Source organism: Chiloscyllium punctatum, chromosome 14 (assembly GCF_047496795.1).
Source record: "Chiloscyllium punctatum isolate Juve2018m chromosome 14, sChiPun1.3, whole genome shotgun sequence".
NCBI classification, from domain to species: Eukaryota; Metazoa; Chordata; class Chondrichthyes; order Orectolobiformes; family Hemiscylliidae; genus Chiloscyllium; species Chiloscyllium punctatum.
In genome coordinates this window covers 2,925,090-2,948,053 of record NC_092752.1, presented here as the reverse complement: position 1 = coordinate 2,948,053, position 22,964 = coordinate 2,925,090, and the positions used below count along the sequence as shown (strand labels likewise).

At 43.0% G+C, this 22,964-nt stretch overlaps 1 protein-coding gene across 2 annotated transcripts in view; it reads right to left on the bottom strand.

Moving 5' to 3' along the window:
- Positions 1-14,708: 14,708 nt before the first annotated feature.
- The window catches only part of LOC140485544 (protein phosphatase 3 catalytic subunit alpha), a 303,903-nt gene continuing 295,647 nt past the window's right edge, over positions 14,709-22,964 (bottom strand). The window contains exons 13-14 of one of the 2 annotated variants that reach the window (XM_072583758.1): positions 18,833-18,862; positions 14,709-16,369 (exon numbers count right to left, since the gene is read on the bottom strand). In XM_072583758.1, coding sequence (XP_072439859.1) covers positions 16,188-16,369; positions 18,833-18,862 — 212 coding nt within the window. In that variant the 3' untranslated portion in view covers positions 14,709-16,187. The remainder of the gene's footprint in view (positions 16,370-18,832; positions 18,863-22,964) is intronic. The other variant, XM_072583759.1, reaches the window with a different exon arrangement.

Genomic DNA, 22,964 nt, shown 5'->3' with positions numbered 1-22,964 from the left:
GCGGCTGTAATCACTGGGGCCACTCCTGTCCTTGAGTCTGTTGTAGATGGTGTTTTGAAGTATATTTCATCTTGTGCCATCTCGCTGTATATTTATGGTTCTCTATGATTTTATCTCTCCTCTGTTAATCAAAGCTGTGTCCAGGAGTTTGAGAATTTCTCCTCAAGACTCTAAACGATTTGCCGAGACCATGAATGGGAGACTTGCAGATTTGAGAACTGGGGGTTAGACTGTGGCTGAAGTGACACAGAAACAGGATAGATAAAAAGGATCAGTTGGTGATGACATCCAACATAAACCCAATGTTTGTTGAACCAGGAACTGGTTCATATTCCTGCCATGGTTTTCAACAGGATATAGTGATATCATTATGATTAATTATAACAGGTACATTTCATATAAAATGCAAATGAAGTGTCATCGATTTTGCAACTGGAAAACTAAAAAAAAACAAAAAATCAAAACTTTTTGGCAAATCTCTTTCTGCCTGTCAAAACGAAACAGTGGAATTTAGTCCCATGTAGGATATGGCACCAAACAAGACAGTCTCCTGTAAACTGAGAAGTAATTTTAATTGTTCCATAAAGAATCAAGAAATTCATTTTTAATGAGAGAATGAGTTTGTGAAATAAGAATGATCAAACTAAGCAAGGTATTATAACTACTCTGCTGCAGTAACAGGCTGACCCAGGTCATTTCAATCTGGTTACGTTCATGGGAAAACTGTCTACCATTGTTGGATGGGACATCTGTTGGAGAAGATGCTGAACACTGTTGTTGTTGTGTGACTTCCTTGGCACCCAGACACACACTGACTGAAAGATACACAATTTGTTTTCAGCTCAGCTTCAGCACGGTGAACGTCCCCTTCAGAAAATCTTTCCCAGGGTTGTAAAGGGAGTACAAACAGTGAATAAAACAACTGATTATAGCTGCATCTATTGGGCAATTTGTTGTCAACTTGTGATGCTTTGCAAACCCTTTGCTCGTAATAAAATATACTGGAAACTTACAATAAGACTTAGACAGTCATGATATAATTTATTGAGCTTCGCTTCCAAACATCACAATCACTTTACAAAAGATCCTGACATCATGACATTGTCTTGAAGATGTGACTGCTTCGCGTTGCTCCTTGGTTTTATATCCCTCGACACTGTCCGTGCTGAAATGGAGGGAGATGGCAGTGTGAAAAGATTCCATAAACTTGAGATGCAGTCATTCCTAGAACAGCTGATAGGGACAGGAAAAACTGGAGAGAGAGAAATTCAGATCACTAGTCCCTGAAGAGGTGGGCTATGAAACTGTGACCGTGTCCGAGCTTATCAAAACCCATTCTGCCATTCCTCATCTCATCATCCCACATAGATCATTCCCAGGTGCTTTTCAATACTATTGGGTTTAGCTCCCTGATGAAGGGCTTATGCCTGAAACACCCATTCTCCTGCTCCTCTGATACTGCCTGACCTGCTGTGTTTTTCCAGCATCACACTCTCAACTCTGATCTCCAGCACCTGTAGGCCTCACTATCTCCTGGCTAAGCCCCCTCCCTGACCTGGTTAAACTCCTGCACATCATTTCAGTGAGTACAGGGTAGGGGCCTCAGAAGAACTCCTACCCTCACTGGGGTCAAAGGTCCATTCCTCAGCTTCTGAAGGGTGTGGTTTCGGTTCTCACACAGCCACACATTTCCCAGGAAGCAGTGCCCAAGTGGGATTGTCACTGGATAGTAATCCAGAGGAGTGTGCTAATGCAATAAAATTCAATAAAATCTGGAATTAGAAGCAAGTCTAATGGTAACCCTCGCCTTAAAAACCCATCTGACTCACTACTGTCCTTCAGGAAGGAAATCTCTTATCCTCACCTGGTCTGGCCTGCATGTGACTCCAGACCCACAGTGATGGGTCTGAACTGACCCTGAAATGGCTGTGTTAGAAATGGTTGGTCAGTGGTGGCAAACTTATGAGCTGCCGAAAACAGACGTTTTCATCTCTCACTCACCAGGATACTTCACAAGAATACTACAGGACAGGGGAACATCGTTTCGACACAGTATGATCAGAAGGTGCTGATCAATTGGCAACTGGACTCTGATTGATAGAGGAACATTGTAGAGAACATGTCAGTTTGATGATGACTGACAGCTGTTACCAAGCTCCATTTAAACTTAAACCATGTGTGTTGAATGTGTGAATGAGTGTTCATCTATTTGGGTTAAATTAGTTTATTTTATCAGTAATATTCTTCACTTTCTTCCTAATCCTGACTCTAAATGTCAGAACTTCTTCACATTTGGCCATGGGATGCGGGCTTTCTGACTGGGCTCAGCATTTACTGCCCGTCCCTAGTTGCCCCTTGAGCAGGTGGTGGGTGTGGGGGGGGGGGGGGAAAGCTACCTTCTTGACCCGCTGCAGCCCATGTGGTACAGGGACACCCACAGGATTCTCGAGGCGAAGGTGGCAGGGGCATGGCCAGAGTTCATTCTCTCCATCCTTTCTTCTCTTTTTGTGAATGTTTGTTTCCATCTTTCGACATAGTTACCTCTCTTGAACCTCGAGTGAATACAACACAGCCACGAGGCGAGCCCTGTGTGGTGCTGCACAGACTGAGTGGGACGGACTGTTATTCTGAACTTTATATTTCTCTACTTTATTCCTACGATTTTGTACATTTGATCCGAAGATGACATGAAGGTTTGTAATGCCGGACGTCTTATTTATTTTTCCAATTCTTTTTCCTAGGAATTTGTCCTCAAGAATCTGTACCTAGGGCCCTTTGTATCTAAAACAGTGTTGGCAGTGGTGACTTGTTAACTTTTCCCTGTACTCAGGTGAGTACGTGTGACAATAAACCAAATTCTAAACGGACTGGAGCTTAGAGTTGTGAACAAAAAGAGGCCACTTTCAAACCTCAACTCTTTCCTCCGTGCGAGGAAGAAACATTCCAAGGGATAAGACCCTCTGCTGAAGGTCGCACCTGCTGTTATCTCAGTTTGGATATTCACATCATCAAGGCAGGTAGCACCTACACAACATGGAAACCTAGAAGACAGCAAAAGGGACACCAACAGGAGACATTCTGCACCAACCACTCTGTTCAATGGAAATTAACTTAGAATCCCTACAGTATGGAAACAGGCCCTTCGGTCCAACAAGTCCACACTGACCCTCTGAATGGTAACCCACCCAGACCCAAGCCCGTATTTCTCTACATTTCCCCTGACTAATGCACCTAAAATTACGGGCAAATTTAACATAGCCAATCCACCTAACCTGCACATCTTTGGATTGTGGGAGGAAAATGGAGCACCCTGAGGACATGGGGAGAATGTGCAAACTCCACACAGACAGCTGCCCGGGGCGGGATTTGAACCTGGGTCCCAGGTGCTGTGAGGTAGCAGTGCTAACCACTGAGCCACCGGTCTGCTCTAAATGGAATTTTCCGTTGAAGAACCAACTGTAAAGTAGGACATCCTCATTAGTCATGAAGGAACTTTACATTCTGGATCTTCAAAGAGACATAAAGCTGGAGGAAATGCCTGATTTCCAGCAGGACGTCAGAGTGTGAAGGCTTTCAGACAAATGGAGTACCGAGTCAGCAAAAAACACAGGATAATGAGACACAAATCAGGAATAAAGAAAAAGTTTCTGATGCTCTGCCATTTTCCCAACTGACAGTCAGTGGCAGTTTGCAAAGCAATCTGACAGAACGATGAAGCATCCTCCACAACAGCCAGAGACATGGAACAACCAACCACGGGAACAAAGTCAGGCAGTGTCTGCCCAATTTGATGAAGAATGAATTACACGAAGATTAGTAATCATTATAAATCAGTTCATGGAATTCCTGTAGTTACCCATTAGTTCCTTTTCATTTCTGTAACCCCACCATGGCCATCATCAGTCAGGTGTCAGTTCCAGGAAGAGGACTGATTAGAGTTGGAGTCGTAAAGAATACAGTTACAGACCCAGCATTCCCATTCTGAGCATAAACTAATGCCTTAATAAATGCATAGATATGAAAGCGAGACTGCATAGACCTCCCTCATTGTTTTTTAATCCATAACACTATAAGATATACATGCAGAAATAGGCCATTCGGTCCACCAACGCTGCTCCACCATTCGATCATGGCTGACATGTTTCTCAACCCCATTCTCCTGCCTTCTGTCCGTAACCCTTGACCCTGCTACTAATCGAGAACCTATCTACCTCTGCTTTAAGTACTCTCAATGACTTGGCCTCCACAGGCCTCTGTGACAATGAGTTCCGCAGATTCCCCACCCTCAGGCTGAAGAAATTCCTCCTCCTCTCCGTTCGAAAGGATTGTGGTTGTCCCTTCACTCTGTCACTATGCCATTGAGTCCTAGTCTCTCCCACTGATGGAAACATCTTCTCCATGTTCACTCTATCCAGGCCTCTCAGAACTCTGTAAATTTCAATCAGATCTCCCTCACTTTACTAAATTCCACCCCCGAAAAGCTCCACTAATCACCAGCTGCCATCCTGAAAAAGACCTCTTTCTGCCTGACTCTCTGCTTTCTGCCAGTCAGCTAACCCTCTCTCTATGCTAGTACCTTGCCTGTTACACCATGGACTCTTACCTTACTTTGCAGCCTCCTGTGTGGCATCTCGTCAAAGGCCATCTGAAAATCCAAACAGATCACACCCACTGACTGCTTGCTACCTCCTCAAAGAATTCTAACAGATTGGTCAGGCATGACCTCCCATTGACAAAGCCGTGCTGACTTAATCCTACTTTACCATTCTCTTCCAAATGTTCCACAATTTCATCCTTAAGTAATCACATTAAAACTGTATCAATGACTGAGGTCTATAAGTTTCTGCTTCCCTCACTCCTTAAACAGACGGAATTACATGTGCCATTTCCCAGTCTTATGCGACCCGCCCTGACTTCAGTGATTCCTGAACGATCACCACCAATATCTCCACAATCTCCTCAGCTATCTCCTTCAGAACTCTGGGGTAGCCCACCTGGTCCGGGTGATTTATTCACCTTCAAACCTTTCAGCTTCCCCATCAGCTTCTCCTCAGTGATGGCCAGTATACCCACCTCTGTTCCCTGACTATTGAAGTTCTGGTATGTTGCTGGTGTCTTCCTGTGAAGTCAGATGCAAAGTTCCTGTTCAGTCCCTCCGTCATTTCATTGTTCCCCTTTGCTACTTCTCCAGCCTCATTTTCCAGTGCTCCAATGTCCATTGTTACTGCTCTCTTACTTTTTAGATATCTAAAGGAACTCGAAGTCTTCTCTTCCATTACTAGCTAGCTTACTCTCAGTCCATCTTCTCCCCTCTCAATGCTTTTTAGATTATCCTCTACTGGTTTTTAAAGACTTCCAAATCCTCTGGCTTCCCACTAATCTTCACCACATTGTGTGCTTTCTCTTTTGTTTTTATTCTGTCCCTGACTTCCCTTGTAAACCACAGTTGCCACATCCTCCCCTGTGTATGTTGTTTCTTCCTCGGGATGAGTTTCTACTGTACCTCCCAAATTATCCCCAAAAACTGCTGCTGCTGATCCACCATCTTCCCTGCGAGGCTCCCCTTCCAATCAACTCTGGCCAGCTCCTCCCTCACATCTGTACCTTTACTCAATTATAATACTGTTACATCTGATCCCAGGTTCTCCGCCTCAAACTGCAGTGTGAATTTGATCATATTATGCTCACTGTGCCCCAAGTGTTCCTTCACCTTTAGCTCCCTAATCCAGTCGGCTTCACTGCTCATCACCAAATCTAGAACTGCCTGTGCCCCAGCGTGGTCTACCACAAGCTGCTCCACACAAACCATCGTGTAGACATTCAGAAAATTCCTCAAGATCCACTGGCAATCTGGTTTTCCCAGTCCACCTAAACATTGACACCCCTGTGATTATTGTAATAATGCCTTTATTTCCGGAGTGATTTTTTTTCCCCACATGCTGGGTACTGCTAGCTGCCCTGTACACAACTCCCACCAGGCTCTACTTCCCTTTTGCTGTTCCTCAGCTTGACCTGCACGGATTTTATGTCTCAGACTCTATGTCACTTCTTGCTCTCAATGAAATTTCATTTCTTACTACCAAGGCAATCCCAATCTCAAAGGTCCATCCTCTCGCTGGATATGCAGTTCCCAGCCTTGATCTGCTAACAGCCAGGTCTCTGCAATACCCACACTATCGTAGCTGCCAATTCCAGTCTGCACTACAGGCTCACTGAGCTTGCTTCCTATACTGTGTGTATTTAAGTACAACACCCTCAGTCCTGTGTTGATTGTACCCCAACCCTCACCCAACTCTTTGCCCTATTTCTTGTTCTGTAAAGGCTAATAACCTCGGCTGAGTGCTCCCACCCCCACTTTAACTATTTTCCGTAACTTTCCCTCTGAACTGAACCCACTCCCCTCCCCTCCTCCTCACAATTTAGTTTAAAACCCAATTCCCAGCCCTAGTTATGAGTTTTACCAGACTCTATACCCAGCCCGTTTCAGGTGGAGCCCATCCCATTGGGAACAGCTCCCTCCTTCCTCACGATTGGGGCCGATGTTCCAAGAATTTGAAGTTGTTTCTCTCACGCCAAACTTTGAGCCACACGTTTACCTCTTTAATTTTGTTGGCCCTGTGCCAATTAGCTCGTGGTTCAGTCAGTAATCTGGAGGTTATTACCTTTTCAGTTCTGCTTTTTTTATTTAGCCCCTAGCTGCTCATATTCCCTCAGCAGAAACTCTTTTCTCTTTCTACTTGTATCGTTGGTACCCATGTGGATCACAACAACTGGATCGTTCCCCTCCCATTCCAAGTTCCTCTGCAGCCCAGGTGAGATATCCTCGACCTTGGCACCAGGCAGGCAACACAGCCTTCGGGACTCCTGATCCTGGCTGCGGAGAACAGTTTCTATTCCCCTGACTATACGATCCCCGATTACAGCTACATTTATCTTTTCTCCTCCCTCTGGAATAGTTCCCTGTATCACGGTGCTATGGTCAGTTAGTTCATCTTCCCTCTCCAACCCAAACTCTCACCCACACAGGGAGCAAGAATCTCAAACCTGTTAGACAAGCTCAAGGGCTGAGACTCCTTCAACACTACCCCCTCGATCCCTCTACTTGGCACACCCTCGTGTCCCTGACCACTGACTGAATTTGAGGTTGTTAATCTAAGGGGTGTGACTGCCTCCTGAAATGCACCATCCAGCTAACTCTCCCTCTCCCTGATGTGTCGCAGTGTTTGAAGCTCAGACTCCAGCTCATTAACTCTGAGCCAGACTTCCTCAAACAACTAACACTTGCTACAGATATGGTCGCTATGAACCACAATGGGCTCCACCAGCTCCCACATCGTGCAGTTACAACACATCACCTGGCCCTGTATCTCTGTTTGATTTACATTGTTCGTAATTTGACTCTTAAAAAATCGTACTGGTCTTTTAGATTGCAACCTGTAAATAGTTCCCGTATTTATCTTCAATCCGAAAGTAATCTGTAATTGATAGTCAAATTAGTAGTTATCACTAACCAATAAACTTACAGTTTGCTTGTTCCTAGTCCTCAATTTATTGTTATTTAAAAAAAACCTTACAAACTATGATCCAAGAAAAGCCAGCAAAAAGCAACAACTCACCCCCTTACCAAATTCCCACACTACCTCCAATTTTCCTGGGAGCTCAGACTGCGTCTTACTCTGGATGGGATCTTTCCTCCCTGACTGTGTGGCACTTCCCGGTGTGTCAATTGTTGGAAAACCCTATCTCGTTGATGAATGCCTTTCCTTACCTGGTCTGTCCAACATGTGACTCCACACCCACTACAACGGAGTTGACTCTTGACTGTTCCCTGGTAATAAGGGATACACAACAAACACTGGCCCAGCCAGTGATGTGCACATCCTCATGAAGACAATGAAAGGAACAGAACATGGCCAATCAGTATTTGGGGGTTCGCGGTTGTGGGAGACCACAGGATTCCGAACATGCTCTATTCCTGATATCGTTTGTGCATGAGTGACATCGTAGATGGCATCTCCTCAAAAACAAACTGCATTGCATCATGCCATGTCACCTTCAAATATCTTCTCAGTTCATACAAACTAAGTGAGCTGTCTTCCATAACCTGACTAATTGTGAACGATGGATCTGTGGATGCTGGTGGAACAGGATTCACCAACAGGAGGACATCGCTAATTGATCTTTCAGGTCCATCATAAAACACACTTGTGACACCAATAGCACGGGTTCAATCCCTGAACCAAATGAGGTTACCATCCAGCACTTTCCCTCCCAATGTCTCCCCTCACCCTGATACATAGTGACCATCAGTTAAACCCCCACCAGCCATCTCTCTCTCTCTCCAATGAGAGCACCTCCCTTTAGTCCAGGAGGACTGTGCTGACTTTACCTAATGACTGCCAATGTGCATTTAACCGTGGTTTCAGATCATGGTCCTTTAAAAGATGCCACTTGATACCGAATTGTCACAAAAACAGAAATTGCTGGAGAAACTCAGCAGATCTGGCAGCATCTGTGGAGAGAAAGCAGAATTAATATTTTGAGTACAGTGACCCTTCTTCAGAACTGATAGCAGTTAGAAAAAGGTGGGATTCATCATGATGACGGGGTGGGGGCAAAAACGAGTAAGCAGTTAGATGGTGAGAGCTGAGAGAGGAGAGGAAGAGGGCGAGGAGGAGAAGAAAGAGATGGACAAAGGGATTATTGATGGCAGGCCAAGAAAGATGAAAATCTAGAAAGGTGATAATGGGGACTTATGAGTGGGTTGGTTGTGCTGAGAGCAACGCAGAATATTGAATTAAAGCAGAAATTGCTGAGAAACTCAGTATGTCTGGCAGCATCTGTGGCGAGAAATCAAGAATTATCATTTCAGGTTCGGTGACCCATCTTCAGAGTGACACTGAATTGTTATTTGTTGTCTGCTCTGGTTGCTGTTGTTATGAAGGTGTAGGAGTACTGTACCTTTAAGAGAGTTGAAAAACTAACAAGGACTTAGAGAAGCAGAGTCCGGAACAAGGTAACAGTGTAACATTTGGTCAAAACAGCTAGAGGAGTTGAGGAGACAAAAAACAAATTCAAATTCAGCCAATCCATTTAAATTATGCCCCAAGATACCAAACTCAAATCAAGTTTGAATTTAGTATTTTGATAATATTGAAACCAATGAAATGATCTGATGTTTTGGGGTATAAATATCAGACATTTTGAACAGTTAGCCAGAGCAGCAAAGAGAACTGTCAAAAGACCAACAGACGGAGACTGATAGTGAGAGCTCTCCGAGAGGTACCTGTCTGGAGAAGGAGTTTGCACAGAAAAAACATCAAACCTGACCTGGAGAGAGAATCTACAGAGGAAACTCGGCAAAGCTGACTAGTTTTGAAATGTGATTTTTTTTTGTAAATCGCAATCAGGATTTAAAAAAAAAATCAGATGAGTATTGTAGAGGGGGAGGTAAAAGATAGGCTTCAGAGCAAGGAGTTGTAAAATAGTTGCTAGTTAACATTCTGTTAGACTTAAAAAATAAAGTTGTTAATGTTTACTTTAAGCAGTGACTTTTGGGATAGCTCTTTGCCTCTCGAATTTTACTTGATTCCAGCACGAGCTGAATCTTTTCTGTGTTGCTGGTTTGAATTAGCAGAGGGGGTTACCCTGTGTCAGTACACTGCTAACACGGGATATTTTATGAGAGACTGGCTGAGGATATGCTCAATGGCAGTGTGCTTTCTGAAAGTTGCTTCTTTTTAAAGAGTCGGATGTCAAAGGGGATGCTCAGATTGGTCACATGACACTAAAACAGTTTGTGTTTGGTCACTGGCACTATGTTTGATCGTTTGAGAATGAGCCACTTTTAAACCAGTCTGTAACAGGGAGACAATGCTGCCTGGAATGTGTCACCTGACCATGAGGTTCAGCTGGAGGGATGAGTGGTGAAGGGGCTTGACTTGAAGTGGCAGGGTAAGTTTACAAACTACTGCTCCAGGACACCCCGGGTGCTGTCACCCTGATACCCTAACGCAAAAATACTGTAGACAGTGGAAATCTGAAACAAACAGAGAAATGGTTGCAGTAATTCTGACAGCATTCATGGAGAGAGAAAGCAGTTAGTGCTTTGAGTTTGTTGTACCAGGTAAGGTTCTTAGTGGAAGTGAATGTGAGAGACATACCTTCACTGCCCCATGAGAACAGTGGTGAGCTCAAAGTTCAGCAAGTAGGAGCAAGATTGCATAATAAATATAGACTCCTAAATCGAGAGTCCTTATCAGCACAAAATCCACTTACCATACACTCCATTGTGCACCAAGCAGGGACACGATCAGGAACTGTACCCAATGTACAATCCAGTACAACACACTCCCCACCAGTGGGACTGGTTTAGATTAACCTTCCTCATAAACACACTCATTGTCTGATTTTTGAAGATATCTAAAATAATGACGAGTTATTTGTTGCCGAACAGTGGCTCAGGCTGTCTAGTGGTGTGGGGATCTGTTATAGATTGGAGGAAGAATGGGCTTTGGGATTGAACCAGAGTGTAATCAGGGACTGGAAGGGAACCTGATGGAAGGTCTGCATTTAACATGCCAATTAGGGATCACCAACCCCATAACCATTTCATACAAATGGTTATAGCTCCAACACGACTTCCCCACTCTCGTCATCGACGTCAGAATACGGAGACAACCAACCAGAGCGGACGTGGTGAAGATGTTTCCGCTAGTCGGAGAGACTGGAACCCAAGGACTCAGTGTCAGAGTGAAGGGATAACCCTTTAGAATGGAGATGGGGAGGAATTTCTTCAGCCAGAGGGTGGAGAATCTGTGGAACTCACAGTGGAGGCCAAGTCATTGAGTGTCTTTAAGACAGAGATAGACAGGTTTTTGCTTGCCAACGGGATGAGGATTATAGGGAGAAGGCAGGAGAAAGGGGTTGAAAAACACATCAGCTGAGACTGAATGGGGAACAGACTTGATGGGCTGAATAGCCGAATTCTGAGTCTACCTTATGGTCTCTGGTTATACTTAAGGGAGTCCAAAAGATGAGTGTAATAATGCAACAAATGCAAGGCTGCATTAATAAACTGCACAAAGTGCAAATAATCACGAAATGAATTTCAGCAAATCAGGAGGGAAAATGAGGTGGTCACATTGCCTGTTAATAACTGTAAATGTGATAAAGAAACTGAAGAATCGAGGGATGTAGATTCACAAACACTAACACAGGTAACCATGGCACAAAAAAAACCTTCACTTGGAAAAACAATAAACAGAAACAGGTTATGCTAAACTTGTATTGAAACTTGGGTTGATCATAATTGGAGTAAATTTTCATTTGTTTATGGGACGTGAGTGTCACTAACTGGCCCAGCATTTATTGCCCGTCCGTAGTTGCCTCTTGAGAAGGTGGGGGTGAGCTGCCTTCTTGACCTGCTGCAGTCCATGTGCTGTAGGTAGACCCACAATGCCCTTAGGGAGGGAATTCCAGGATTCTGACCCAGCGACACTGAAGAAACAGAGATATATTTCCAAGTCAGGGTGGTGAGTGGTTTCAAGAGAACTCGCGGTGGGGTGTTCCCATGTTTCTGCTGCTCTTGTCCTTCTAGATGGAAGTGATTGTGGTCTTGGAAGGGGCTGTCTGAGGACATTTGGTGAATTTCTGCAGTGCGTCTTATAAACAGTACACACTGCTGCTACCGAGTGTCAGTGTCGGAGGGCATGGAGGTTTGTGGATGTGGTACCAATGAAGCGGCTGTTTTGTCCTGGATGGTGCCAAGCTCCTTGAGCATTATTGGAGCTACCCCCATCCAGGCAAGTGGGGAGTATTCCATCCCACTCCTGAGTTGTGCCTTGAGGATGGTGGACAGGCTTTAGGGAGTGAGAGCAGAAATGTACACACCACATTAAGCAAGGATCCAGACACTGGAGAAAGCACAAAATAATTCACAAGGATGATAGCTGAAGAGAGAAGATACAACTCAGAGGAAAGACTGAACTGGATTGGGCTGTTTTGGGCAGAAAAGGCCAATGATTGACAGAGTTAGGGTTTGATCGAACATATGGACAGAAGATGCATGTATTTATTGGGGCAGAACAAGACCAGGACTAGGGGCCATTTACATAAGAAAGTCACTAATAAATCCAATCAGGAAATTCAAATTTGCAGAGCAGTGACCGTGTGGAACTTTCGCCCACGGAGAGTGGGTGAGGTGAACAGGTGTTTAATGGGAGCTGGTCAGGTGAAGTTACTGGGACCCTCTTGTGATGCAGTGGTACTGTCTGTACCACTGGATCAGGAGGCATGGGTTCAAGTTCCAACTGCTCCAGTGGTGTGTAATAACATCTCTGCACTGGCTGGTCAGAAAAATAGGTTCATTTCATTAAAAACATGGATAAAGTCACTATAGTCCCAGAGGACGGTTCTCTCTTCAGTAGTTGAATCAGAGCACAGGGAGAGAGAAAGGAAAAGATGGGGATACCGATAGAGTGAGGTGAAGGAGGGAGGAAGCTTGTGGGTGTGGGAACATCAGCACGGAGCAGTTGGGTTGAATGGCCAGTCATAGAGTTTTCATAACTCACCAATTATTGCATCGCCAACCAGTCAGCCCTGAACCTAACACATCCCCTCACCAATCAGTGACTCGCTGGATAGCCATTATAATTCACCTGAAATGACCTAAATGCACAGTTGCCTTGGTGATTCTAACAGGAGTCTTGCTCATTAACACTCAACACTGACGACTGAGCTATGAATGTAACCATGGTAACCAAAGATCTCTCACTTACCTTTTACATTTTAATAATCATTCCTCAACCTGGTACCAAAAGCATTCACAAGATCAATAATGATTTGGAAACTGGCAGCTTAAAAATCCCACATGCTGTCAACAAAGGTCATCGCTGTCTCAGCAGTTTGAGATTTTGCCATGATTCCAGTATGTTACTGTCAAGACAATGACATCAATCTGGAACACAGTCCCTTTGTTCCAAGTATCATTTTCAAAAGATATTTCTGAGGCACAGAACTGTCTATGTTGGGAATGTCCTCCAAAAATTATTGTGTTTTGATTTGAAATGTGATTCTTTGCTGTTCAGACTGATCCATGGACAGATACATCAATACATTTATATACATCTTATATTGATCGCACACACACTCATTCATCGGAGTTACGTTTCGATAGCCCCTGCCATGACTTCATGATGTTCAAAATGCAGTCACCACTGGGACAGAGGAACTGCACCAATCAATTTGCTCACAGCTAGCTCCAGCCATACAGTGACAGTGACAGTGACTGGGTAAACTGGCTGCAGGATGACTGGTCAGTTAGAGCTCACCTTGACACTGGCTCTGGGATCTTTTCTTTCACCAGGAAAACTAGTCAAGTCACTGTTTAATGTCTCATCCAGAAGACTCAATCTCCAACTGCTGTCACACAGTCACTTTTGTAAAGGAATATCTGCAGTGGGATTCAAATCCAAAGAGGGTAAACTTCTGTTGTGATGGCAGAGAGATAGTGACTTAGTGATTCAAAATAAACCTCTCGAATTTGCTCTGATAAGGGATAACAGCTCTATGACAATATTAACCATGTGGCACTATGATTGAGAACAAACGCATTGAGCTGGTGGGAGCTGTCTCAGAGAGTTTCCTGATGATCCCGAGCTCTCTGCCTGCCCATCCATTATTCAGCAAATGCTCCCATTTCACATTTTACTAAAACTGTCTGAGCCACCCTTTCAATCAGCACATCCTGGTTCATAACTTACTGGCTTGTTAATTATCTTACTTGTGTGCACTGTACTCGGATTACCAACCCTCCTGCCACTGCACATATTTGCTCTTTATTAAAACCCTTTATAATTCTGAACACCTCCACCTGAAGCTTGTATCTATTCTTCTATAAGGCAGTGCATGTTGATCTGTGCTATTACCCCATTATCCTGGACTGGACTGATGATGACTGGATAACTCCTGGAAACTGCTGCCTGGTTTTGTTTTCCAATTATTTTGCATAGCTCTTTTCCAAATAGGAGGAAGTGAGGAATGCAGATGTTGGAGATCAGAGTCGAAGGGTGGTGCTGCAAAAGCACAGCAGGTCGGGCAGCATCCAAGGGCAGGAGAATTGACATTTCGGGCATAAGCCCTTCATCAGGAATGAGGCTTGTGGGCCAAGGGAATGGACAGATAAATGGGAAGGGGGTAGGGCTGGGGGGCAAAGGTAGCTGGGAATGTGATAGGTAGATGGAGGTGCAGGTGGATCTTTTGCAAAGATTTGATTAGCTTCAAAATATCCTGCGCAAGCCTTAACATAACTCCTGCCTCAAACTCAGCTGATGGGACAGATACAGCAATAGACTCTGAACAGTGACCATTGGTACCTCCATGCCGTTCCAATGGCTGGAGAAAGAGGAAACTTAACACAACCCATTCAAGTTTGGTATACAACAAGCAGAGTCTACATAAAATAATTTCACGTGTAACACAGCAGATAGAACTGCAGTAGTGTCTCCTGACAGCAGCAAGGAGAAAGGGAGGACAATTTGAGACTGGTGTGCAAACTTAGTCAATGCTGTGTTTGACAGTGCAGTGACCAGGTATGCAAACATCTCCACCTTTCTGGGAGAAAGTGCTATGAGCATATACATCACCAATTTTGATAGATTGGAAGCAAAAGATCCACAGCAAAACGACTGAAGATATGTACACACCAGTTAAGTTCATGCATGTTTTATTGAAATAGTAATATAAAATACTTCCTTGTTGTTACAAGTGCATGCTTAAACTGCTGACGTTTCAGAGGTCAAATTACAAAGGCAAGGCATTCAAGGTTGTAGTGAATTACTTGGGCACATTTACTGTTGTTTAAAAAAAAATCAATGGATCATCCATTATGGACCAGTTTTTAACCATATCGTCAAACCCGTAACTGATATACAGCGAAATGTGTAAATACACTAAATGATTTATTGTGGCACCAAAAAAAGTCAGACTTCACCATTGTGACTAAAACAGTGTCATGCATCTAGAGTTTTACATGTACCCACATATCGATTGTTTAATTTTCACAATGTTTGATAAACATGCTCATCTTTTACATGTGCACTTGTGTGTACTGAAAAATGTTCAGTTTTCCACGCCCCCTCTGAATAATTTCAAGAAGTTTCTTTTTTTTTAAATTACAAAAATTCAAAAGGCATTAAGCAATTTCATACAGTGAATATAAAGTATGCAAGTTTACATTTCCAGTATATGTCAGATCACTAAGCACATTACAGTCCCATATAGGGACAGTACAGCCAGAAACTGGGGGAAAAAATCATGCAGAGGACAGTTTTACAGACTACAGATGCTATTCACTGCATTTTATAAGGTATGTCCTGTTCTTCATATAGTTAAAATAAAATTTAAAATATAAATGCATCACTCATTAATATACAATTCCAGCAAGCCACAACCAACTTAATGCAAATGAAATATAATAAGCAAAATGAATGGTAAAAGTTATAAATAAATTTCCAGTTTTTTTTTGGAAAAAGGCTATCCATTGCCAAGTGAGTAATAGGTAAATACATAAACTGGTAGCATCCAAACACACTAAATCAACCTGAGGTAAGCAGAATTTGTACAAAAACCAAATTTAATTTTTGGCATTTTTCATGATTTTGCAACTTTACAAATTTTGTTTAAGACTGCCTAATTAGTTTAAAACTCTCGTAAAAGAGGAACCAAAAAGTTAATAAATAGTCCACATCTCAAATCAGCTATTATTTAGTTTGTACACCCTCATATTTTCAATTTTTTTTAATATGTCAAAGTTGAGTTCAGCAATTGTAAACGGACACAAGAAGATTAAAGAGCTATTGGACAGAGATCCCACATCCAGTATAGTAAAGGCCTTTTCAAAACAGATCTGCAAGTCTTCCTTGATGCAAAAGGAAAACATTTTGATTCATCTAATGTGTAATATTTTACCAGCATTTAACTGTTTGCTTGTCAAGAAGCAAAGGCATTTTCCATCTGAGGTAACTGAACTGTCAACAACCACAAAACAATTCCTATCACTCTGTTACTGTAGTCTGTCATCCAACACTTAGCTCCCAGAGCATGCAGCAGTAATCAGAGGCAAGAATGTCAAGCCGCTTGGCTGGCAACCATACAATCATGCCTTGGAACAGGAAACTGCAAAACAATCACTGAATGTTGCCGCTCTCGGTGCCATTGGCCTCTGAGCAGACCACCTTGTTGATGGAGTTAAGGGTGCTGTCACTCGGAATCCCATCACGACGAGGGGGCATCCTCTCGTTAATACGGTCCAGACCCTTCGCCTCAGCAAAGCTGCTGATCTTATGCTGGGGAGAGAAACCTCGGATAGCTGAACAGAGAGAGGGAGGCCACAGGGAGCAGGGAGGCATGAGGGGGTGGGGACGGGGACAGAGAGAGAGAGAGAGAGAGAGAGAGAGAGAGAGAGAGAGAGAGAGAGAGAGACATGGGGAGAAAACATGAAATAACAACCTTTTCTTCGCTACAGTGGATATATAAATTCAGCACAGTTATATGGTTAGCACATTGTGGCATATGTATTCAAGATTCAAAAAAAAATTCTGATTAACATATTAGCAAGAAACCACACTCAACAAAGCAGGAGGTGGTTACAGGCAGTAATGGGTTTAATAAATCCATGCTTCTCTGAAGTTAATAAAGTTGGTTCAACAACACTCATTGGTATTAGATTTCTAAGTGGAAAGCAATCAATTACAATTCTGATCACCTTGTTCCACTGCAAACCAGCTTTAACACGGTGGTTTCCATTTGGTGGGCCAGCACGTTTGGGAAATGGTAACTAATTTGACAGTGAACTGACTTCCCACTGGATCATGAAGTTTAAACACAGTGGAACTGACAAGAGCCAAAAACTAAAAGCTTAGTATAAATGAAAAGCTATGTTCCATTTTGTGGAGTTTAACTTCAAGAGTAATCTGTTACACAAAGATAGCTTATAATGCCATGTACATTTGTAACAAGGCAGATATTTGAAGAAATACTCTGAATACATCCTGTTTGAGTGGACTGTTTCTTTGAATTGCAGCAGAAAGTGATTTGACCGCTTTACAAGACTGGGCGCATTTTACTAGATTGCCAATAAATGAAGCCCACCGGAAAAAATTCAGCTTTTGCAAAAATGTACAATTCCAAACATGGTAATGATATACTTTGAAAAGTAAAGGTTTGCAGAGTTTAGAGTCAGGAATTATGGGATTGTTCTAGTGAAGAGGCGTCACAGGGGTGATTTGCTGAATAGCCTACCTCTACACTACAGATCCAAACATTATATCCACACTTGGAAAGTATCTGTGATGGGATACAGGATCGGGTTTGTATATCACACAGTACACAAAGCAAGAGATGGTCCGATGGGGGAATGTCACTGCGCTAGGTATCCAGAGCTCCTGGCTCATGTTTTATTGGCAAACTGGGGAATGCTACAGCACAGGAGGCCATTCGGCTTATCAAGTCTGCGCTAGCTCTCTGGTAGAGCAAAGTCAAATTGCACAATCTTCGTACTGTTTTTGTTCTTAGAAACTAGGGACAAAATGAGCCAAGACATCAATAAAGGAAATTCAGGATTCAGAAGGTTAAGAGGAAACTTTACTCGATCTGACATCAACGTGTCTTTAAAGAGGCACTGACTTCATGCAGGGTATGACCTGCAGTCTATCCGGAAGATTTAACACAGCCACAATGATTGCTAACCATTCCATTTGTCAATTCCAGAAACCATGCAGCAAACAAATGGTTAATGTGGTTTTGATTAGTACAGTGGAATCTTTTTAATAAGGAAGTAGTATTTCCTACAAACAGCAACTCTTTGTCCCCAAACCAGCAGCTGAATGGAATGGGCAATTTAAACCAAATAAACATCTTCAACTGCAGTCAAGGCTTTTAATTGAATTCCAGATTCTGGACTGGACTGGGCACTTCTCAAAAGTGTCAAACAGTAAGATGAACCACTTCATAATTGGATGTATTCTATCATCATTGTGTGTTTAGCATATTCCTCAATTGTATAAACTAAATAAAGGGGAAATTAATATTTATATTTTCAGACTTGTATGGTTTTCATTGCAATAGGGTCTGAAAGGATTTGTAATTAACCATGAACATTGACAGTTTACTGTAATTAAAGTACACTGCAAGCGAGTTCCACTGAATATCACTCAAAGGTTAGCAATTATTTAGGAATCACCCTTAGAAAGCTGGTGATTCAGATATCACACAGTAATCCAACTTAATGCTGCAGCTCCTGGTTTGACAGAAGGATAACACCGGAGTTTACACAGATACTAGTAAACAAAACACACAGCAAAGCCACAGAGTCACAAAAAAAATAGCAAAAATGTATTTCCACCACCGATGCCGACTGTGGATCAGAGTTTGTTAAAAAGGAGGTTTTAAAATCACGTCTAAATAGCAGTTTGGTAACCACTATTTAATCAGCAGTCAGCTTTGCTCTTGCTCAAGTAACACAAGCCAATTTTGAAGCATCAAAGTTGTTGTTAATAGATCTTCTGGAGCAGCTTTGAGAATTATGACAGTTCAGCCAGAAGATGCAGGTGGGATTTCACAAGAACAAAGGTCACAACTGCATAAAAGGATAAATCTACCGAAAAGCGAAGCCACACCTCCACATGGTTAATAGATGACATAGTGTTAGACAACTGCTGTTAGCCCAACCCCCACACGATGTACACACTAATATATACACACATATTTATGTATAAACCCAGTACAGCCCCCAACAGTTGTACAACTGAAAGGGGACTGTCCAAAATATTACCTTCATCAGCTTCAATAGCCTCAACAGTCGCTGAAGAAAAGAAAAGTGTTTGCAAATTGGATGAGAAAGTTGAGCTGAGAATTGATACTCTTAACAATAATGAGTAGCAAAAAAAACAGCAACTGCAGCAAGTCTAATACAAGCTTTAGTACTCTTATGTGGAGATGAGAAACTATGAACAACACGTTCACAAAGGACAACACACAGTCAGTTTGCATGGGGGAGGTAAAAGGAAAAAAATGACAGTGATCTTTGAGCAGAAAAAACAGTGTGTTATTGCTGTCTGTGTGTATGTGTACTGAGTCACAATTCATTGGTTTGCAGTATCTGATGGAAGATAAGTGCAGATTCCCCCAAGGCAAACTTATTAAAGATCCATTAGATCCGAATCACACACACCAACATTCTCCCATAACTAGGGCAGGCATGTAAAGCTCCCGAAAGCTGCGACACTTGTTCAGAGAGCTCCCCAAGAGCAGCTCACTCAGAACAAAGTCTGCTTGAAGCAGCTGCAAATGTACATCAGCAGGAACATGGTTTAGGTTCACAAAGCTGGGAGGTGGCACAATGGTAATGCCCTTACCTCTGAGCCAGGAGAGCCAGGTTCAAGATCTATCTGCTCCAGAGGTGTGCGATACTATCTCTGACCAGTCTGATTAGAAACTGTTCTTGCATCATGGGAGTGTGATGAAGGGAGACAGTAATGGTAATGTTGGGCTAATGTTCTGGGATCATGGGTTCAAATCTCCCCACTACAGGTAATTGAATTTAATTTCAATGATTAAGTCTGAAATGGAAAGCTAGTCTCAGATTCAGTGACCATGTAACTACCAATTGTTGCACAATCCCATCTGGTTTACTAATATCCTCTTAGGGAAGGAACTCTGCCATCCTTTCATGGTCTGGCCAACATGTGACTCCAGACCCACAGCAATTGGGTTAACCCTAAACTGCCCTGGGAAAGGGCTGAGTAAGACACTCTGCAGATTGACAACAAGAGCTGGCCTTCCCAGGGACACCCACATGCTGTGAAAGAATAAAGTTTGCTCTGGGTTGAATAAGGAACGTGGGCTTTATTGCTGTGACAACAGCACTAATCCTGAGCCAGAGGTTCAAACTTGTCACCATGTCGGAAATGCACAGATTAACTGCACTGGGGGGAAATACTCAGTGCTTTACTGATTTAATGTTTGGATTTTGTTTTGTAATTCTTGCCGGTGAGTTAGGACCGATCTGGGTGAATGTGAAGGACAATTCCTTTTCCTTGAAATGCAGCATGTTCATTGATTATGGGCCTCAGACAAAGTGAGTTATTGCGAGTGGAAACTCAGCAGTAATTTAGCTCAAATATGGATAGCACCAGCTCATCAGTGTACCCTCTCTTTGAGAGTCACTTACAGCACTTAGCTGTCATTATTGACTTTACATACACGCCCGAAAACCATTTTGATTTTGGCATCCCCATTTTGTCAAAAACCACATTCTTCAGTGCTGGGGTAGAATGTCACAGTTATTGCTTCCACACCCCACCTCCCTTCATACACTCAGCATGGCTCATTTCATCCTCAGAAGTCAGCACAACCCAACAATCAGTGATTTCTGCTTCTGTCCTTCCTTTGGGATCAGCCCTCAACTAAATTTTAAACTTAATCAGAAATTGCTGGAGAAACCCAGCAGATCTGGCTGCATCTGAGAGAGAGAAACAGAGTTAATGTTTCAAGTGCACTGACCCTTCTTGAAAACAGAACCCAAAACATTGTTTCTCTCTCTGAGATGCTGCCAGACCTGCTGAGTCTCTCCAGCAATTTTGGATTTAGTTGCAGATCTTCAGCATCTGCAGTTGTTTGTTTTACCTCATGGAAAGCTGCCAGGAACCTAGTCTCAAGACACATTCTCTCCTGTGAATCTATTAACTAATACCCAGGTTAATGGTCAACGACAAAGTTAATCCTGAAATAGCAATTTTAATAATTAACAATCTGATTTTTAAAAATGCATTTAATATAGAGCCATCAACACAATAGGTGCAAAAAAAATTCTAAGATGATTTTCTGTTCACACTTTGAATGTGAAATGAAATAGGGCTAGTTTATTAGAGCAGCTTCCAACTTGGTTAAACCTGGTCAAGTCAGGGTGTGCACAGTTTAAGGAGCTGACTAGTTGGTAAATCATCCCAGCGTCCTGCTGCCCCATGCTGGGGATACTGATACAAGCTCAATCACAATCCCAAGCGGCTGAATCACAGAATTCTACAGCACAGAACGAGGCTATTCTACCTATCTCCCTGCCCCACCCGAACAGCAGTGGCATAATCTTTGAAAATGGCAATCAAGACAACTCGATGCCAAGAGCTGGTTTGTGTTTATGAGGTGAGTAGGGGAAGGGGTTGCAGACAAGAAAGTGGTGTTGAGACCATGATCTTAGAGAATGTGGAGCAGCTTCGAGGGGCTGAATGGCCTGCTCCTCTGTTTCTTGTATCAGCTTGGATTCCAGTTTGCGAGAGGAGCAGCAACTGGAGACTAATCAGGAGAGAGCAGATCTTTCTGCCACATTATTGTGCACTTACCCCAAATGGAATGTAGTAGTGAGAGCAGATCAAAAAGCAGGCAGGCCAGAGGTAGAGAGAGGTCTGTCGTGCTCAGGGAATTTCAGATACTGTGGAGGAGAGTGACAAAAAGCTGTTGTGTGAAGGATGTTTGGACCACGCTGAATTCAGCGTCTATCTTGCAAAAAAGCTACTGAGTGAAAAATTTTGAACAGACTAAGAGACCTGGGGGGTGGTGTTAACCAGTCAATATCTCCTCAAACTGACTCCTGGAGTGAGTGAATGTGCTGACTGGGTCAAAATCACAGTGCTGTTCAGCAAAATCAGACATTGTTCATTAAAATGCTATGCAAATGAAGCGAGCTTGATGGGAGGAAAACTTTTTTCATTCAATGTGGGGTTAGGATCTGGAATTCACCACCTGGAAACATGGTGGAGACAAGTTCCAGTGTGATATTCAAGAGGGTATTGGATGGTTATTTGGATAGAGTTGCTGTGCAGGGATACGGAGAAAAGGCAGGAGACTGGTGTTAGGGAATAGAACAGGTGCAGGCATCATGGGCTGAATGGCCTCTTCCTACATTGTTACTATGCTGGGATTCTGAAAAGGAAACGTTATTGACTTTGGCAGCGTCATCCACTGAACACAAAGTGTTTCTTTAAAAAATGTATGAATGTGGAATTTTCCAGGCGGTGAAGGGAAACACACATGTCCTCACCGTAATATCCCCCTCATTGGGAAGGACATGAGATCAACTCAGTCTGTCCTTTACCTAGGCAGCATCTCATCTGCAAGTACTCTCAAACCCTTTCTCTTTGGAAACTTTCATCCTTTCAAATCCCTCCACAGTTTCATCTCCTCCCAAACTCTGCAATCTGATTGGCTGGGCCCAGCATTTACTATCTATCCGTCATCAAGTCTGAAGGTGGCACTGGTTCAGTTTAAGTTCACTGGAGTTCAGTTTAAGAGCAATAAGAAGTGACATCCTTAAAAGATACAGAGTTCTTAATGGGCTTGACAGGGTCAATGCTGAGAGGATGGTTTCCCTCATGGGACAGTCTGGGACCAAAGGGTACGGTCTCAGAATAAAGGGGCACCAATTTAAGACAGAGATGAGGAGGAATTTCTTCTGTCAGATGTTGAGTGTCTCTGGAAGTCTTTGCCATAGAGGACTGTGGGGCAGAGTCCTTGTGTATACTTAAGGCTGAGATAGATTCTTGATCGCTTTCCACAGAAAGGACAGGAAAGTGGGTGTGAGGAATGTCAGATCAGCCATGATCCTATTGAATGGCCTACTCCTGTTCCTATTTCTTCTGACCTAAGGGAGTTCTCTCAGTGCCATTAGTGAGGAAATTCTCTGAATCGTTGCCACTTTAATCACTCCATCACTGAGGGCTATGCCTTCAGTTATCTGAGCCCTGAGCTAGAGTCTTCTCTTTCTTTAATTTACTAACAATCACTCTCCCACCTCCTCCTTGAAACCCAGCTCTTTGACAAAGCTTTTAGTCTATGAGCTGACATTTCTTCATGTGATCTCTTCATGCCTCATTACATTTAAGAACACTTCAGTGAAGCATTGCATAAAT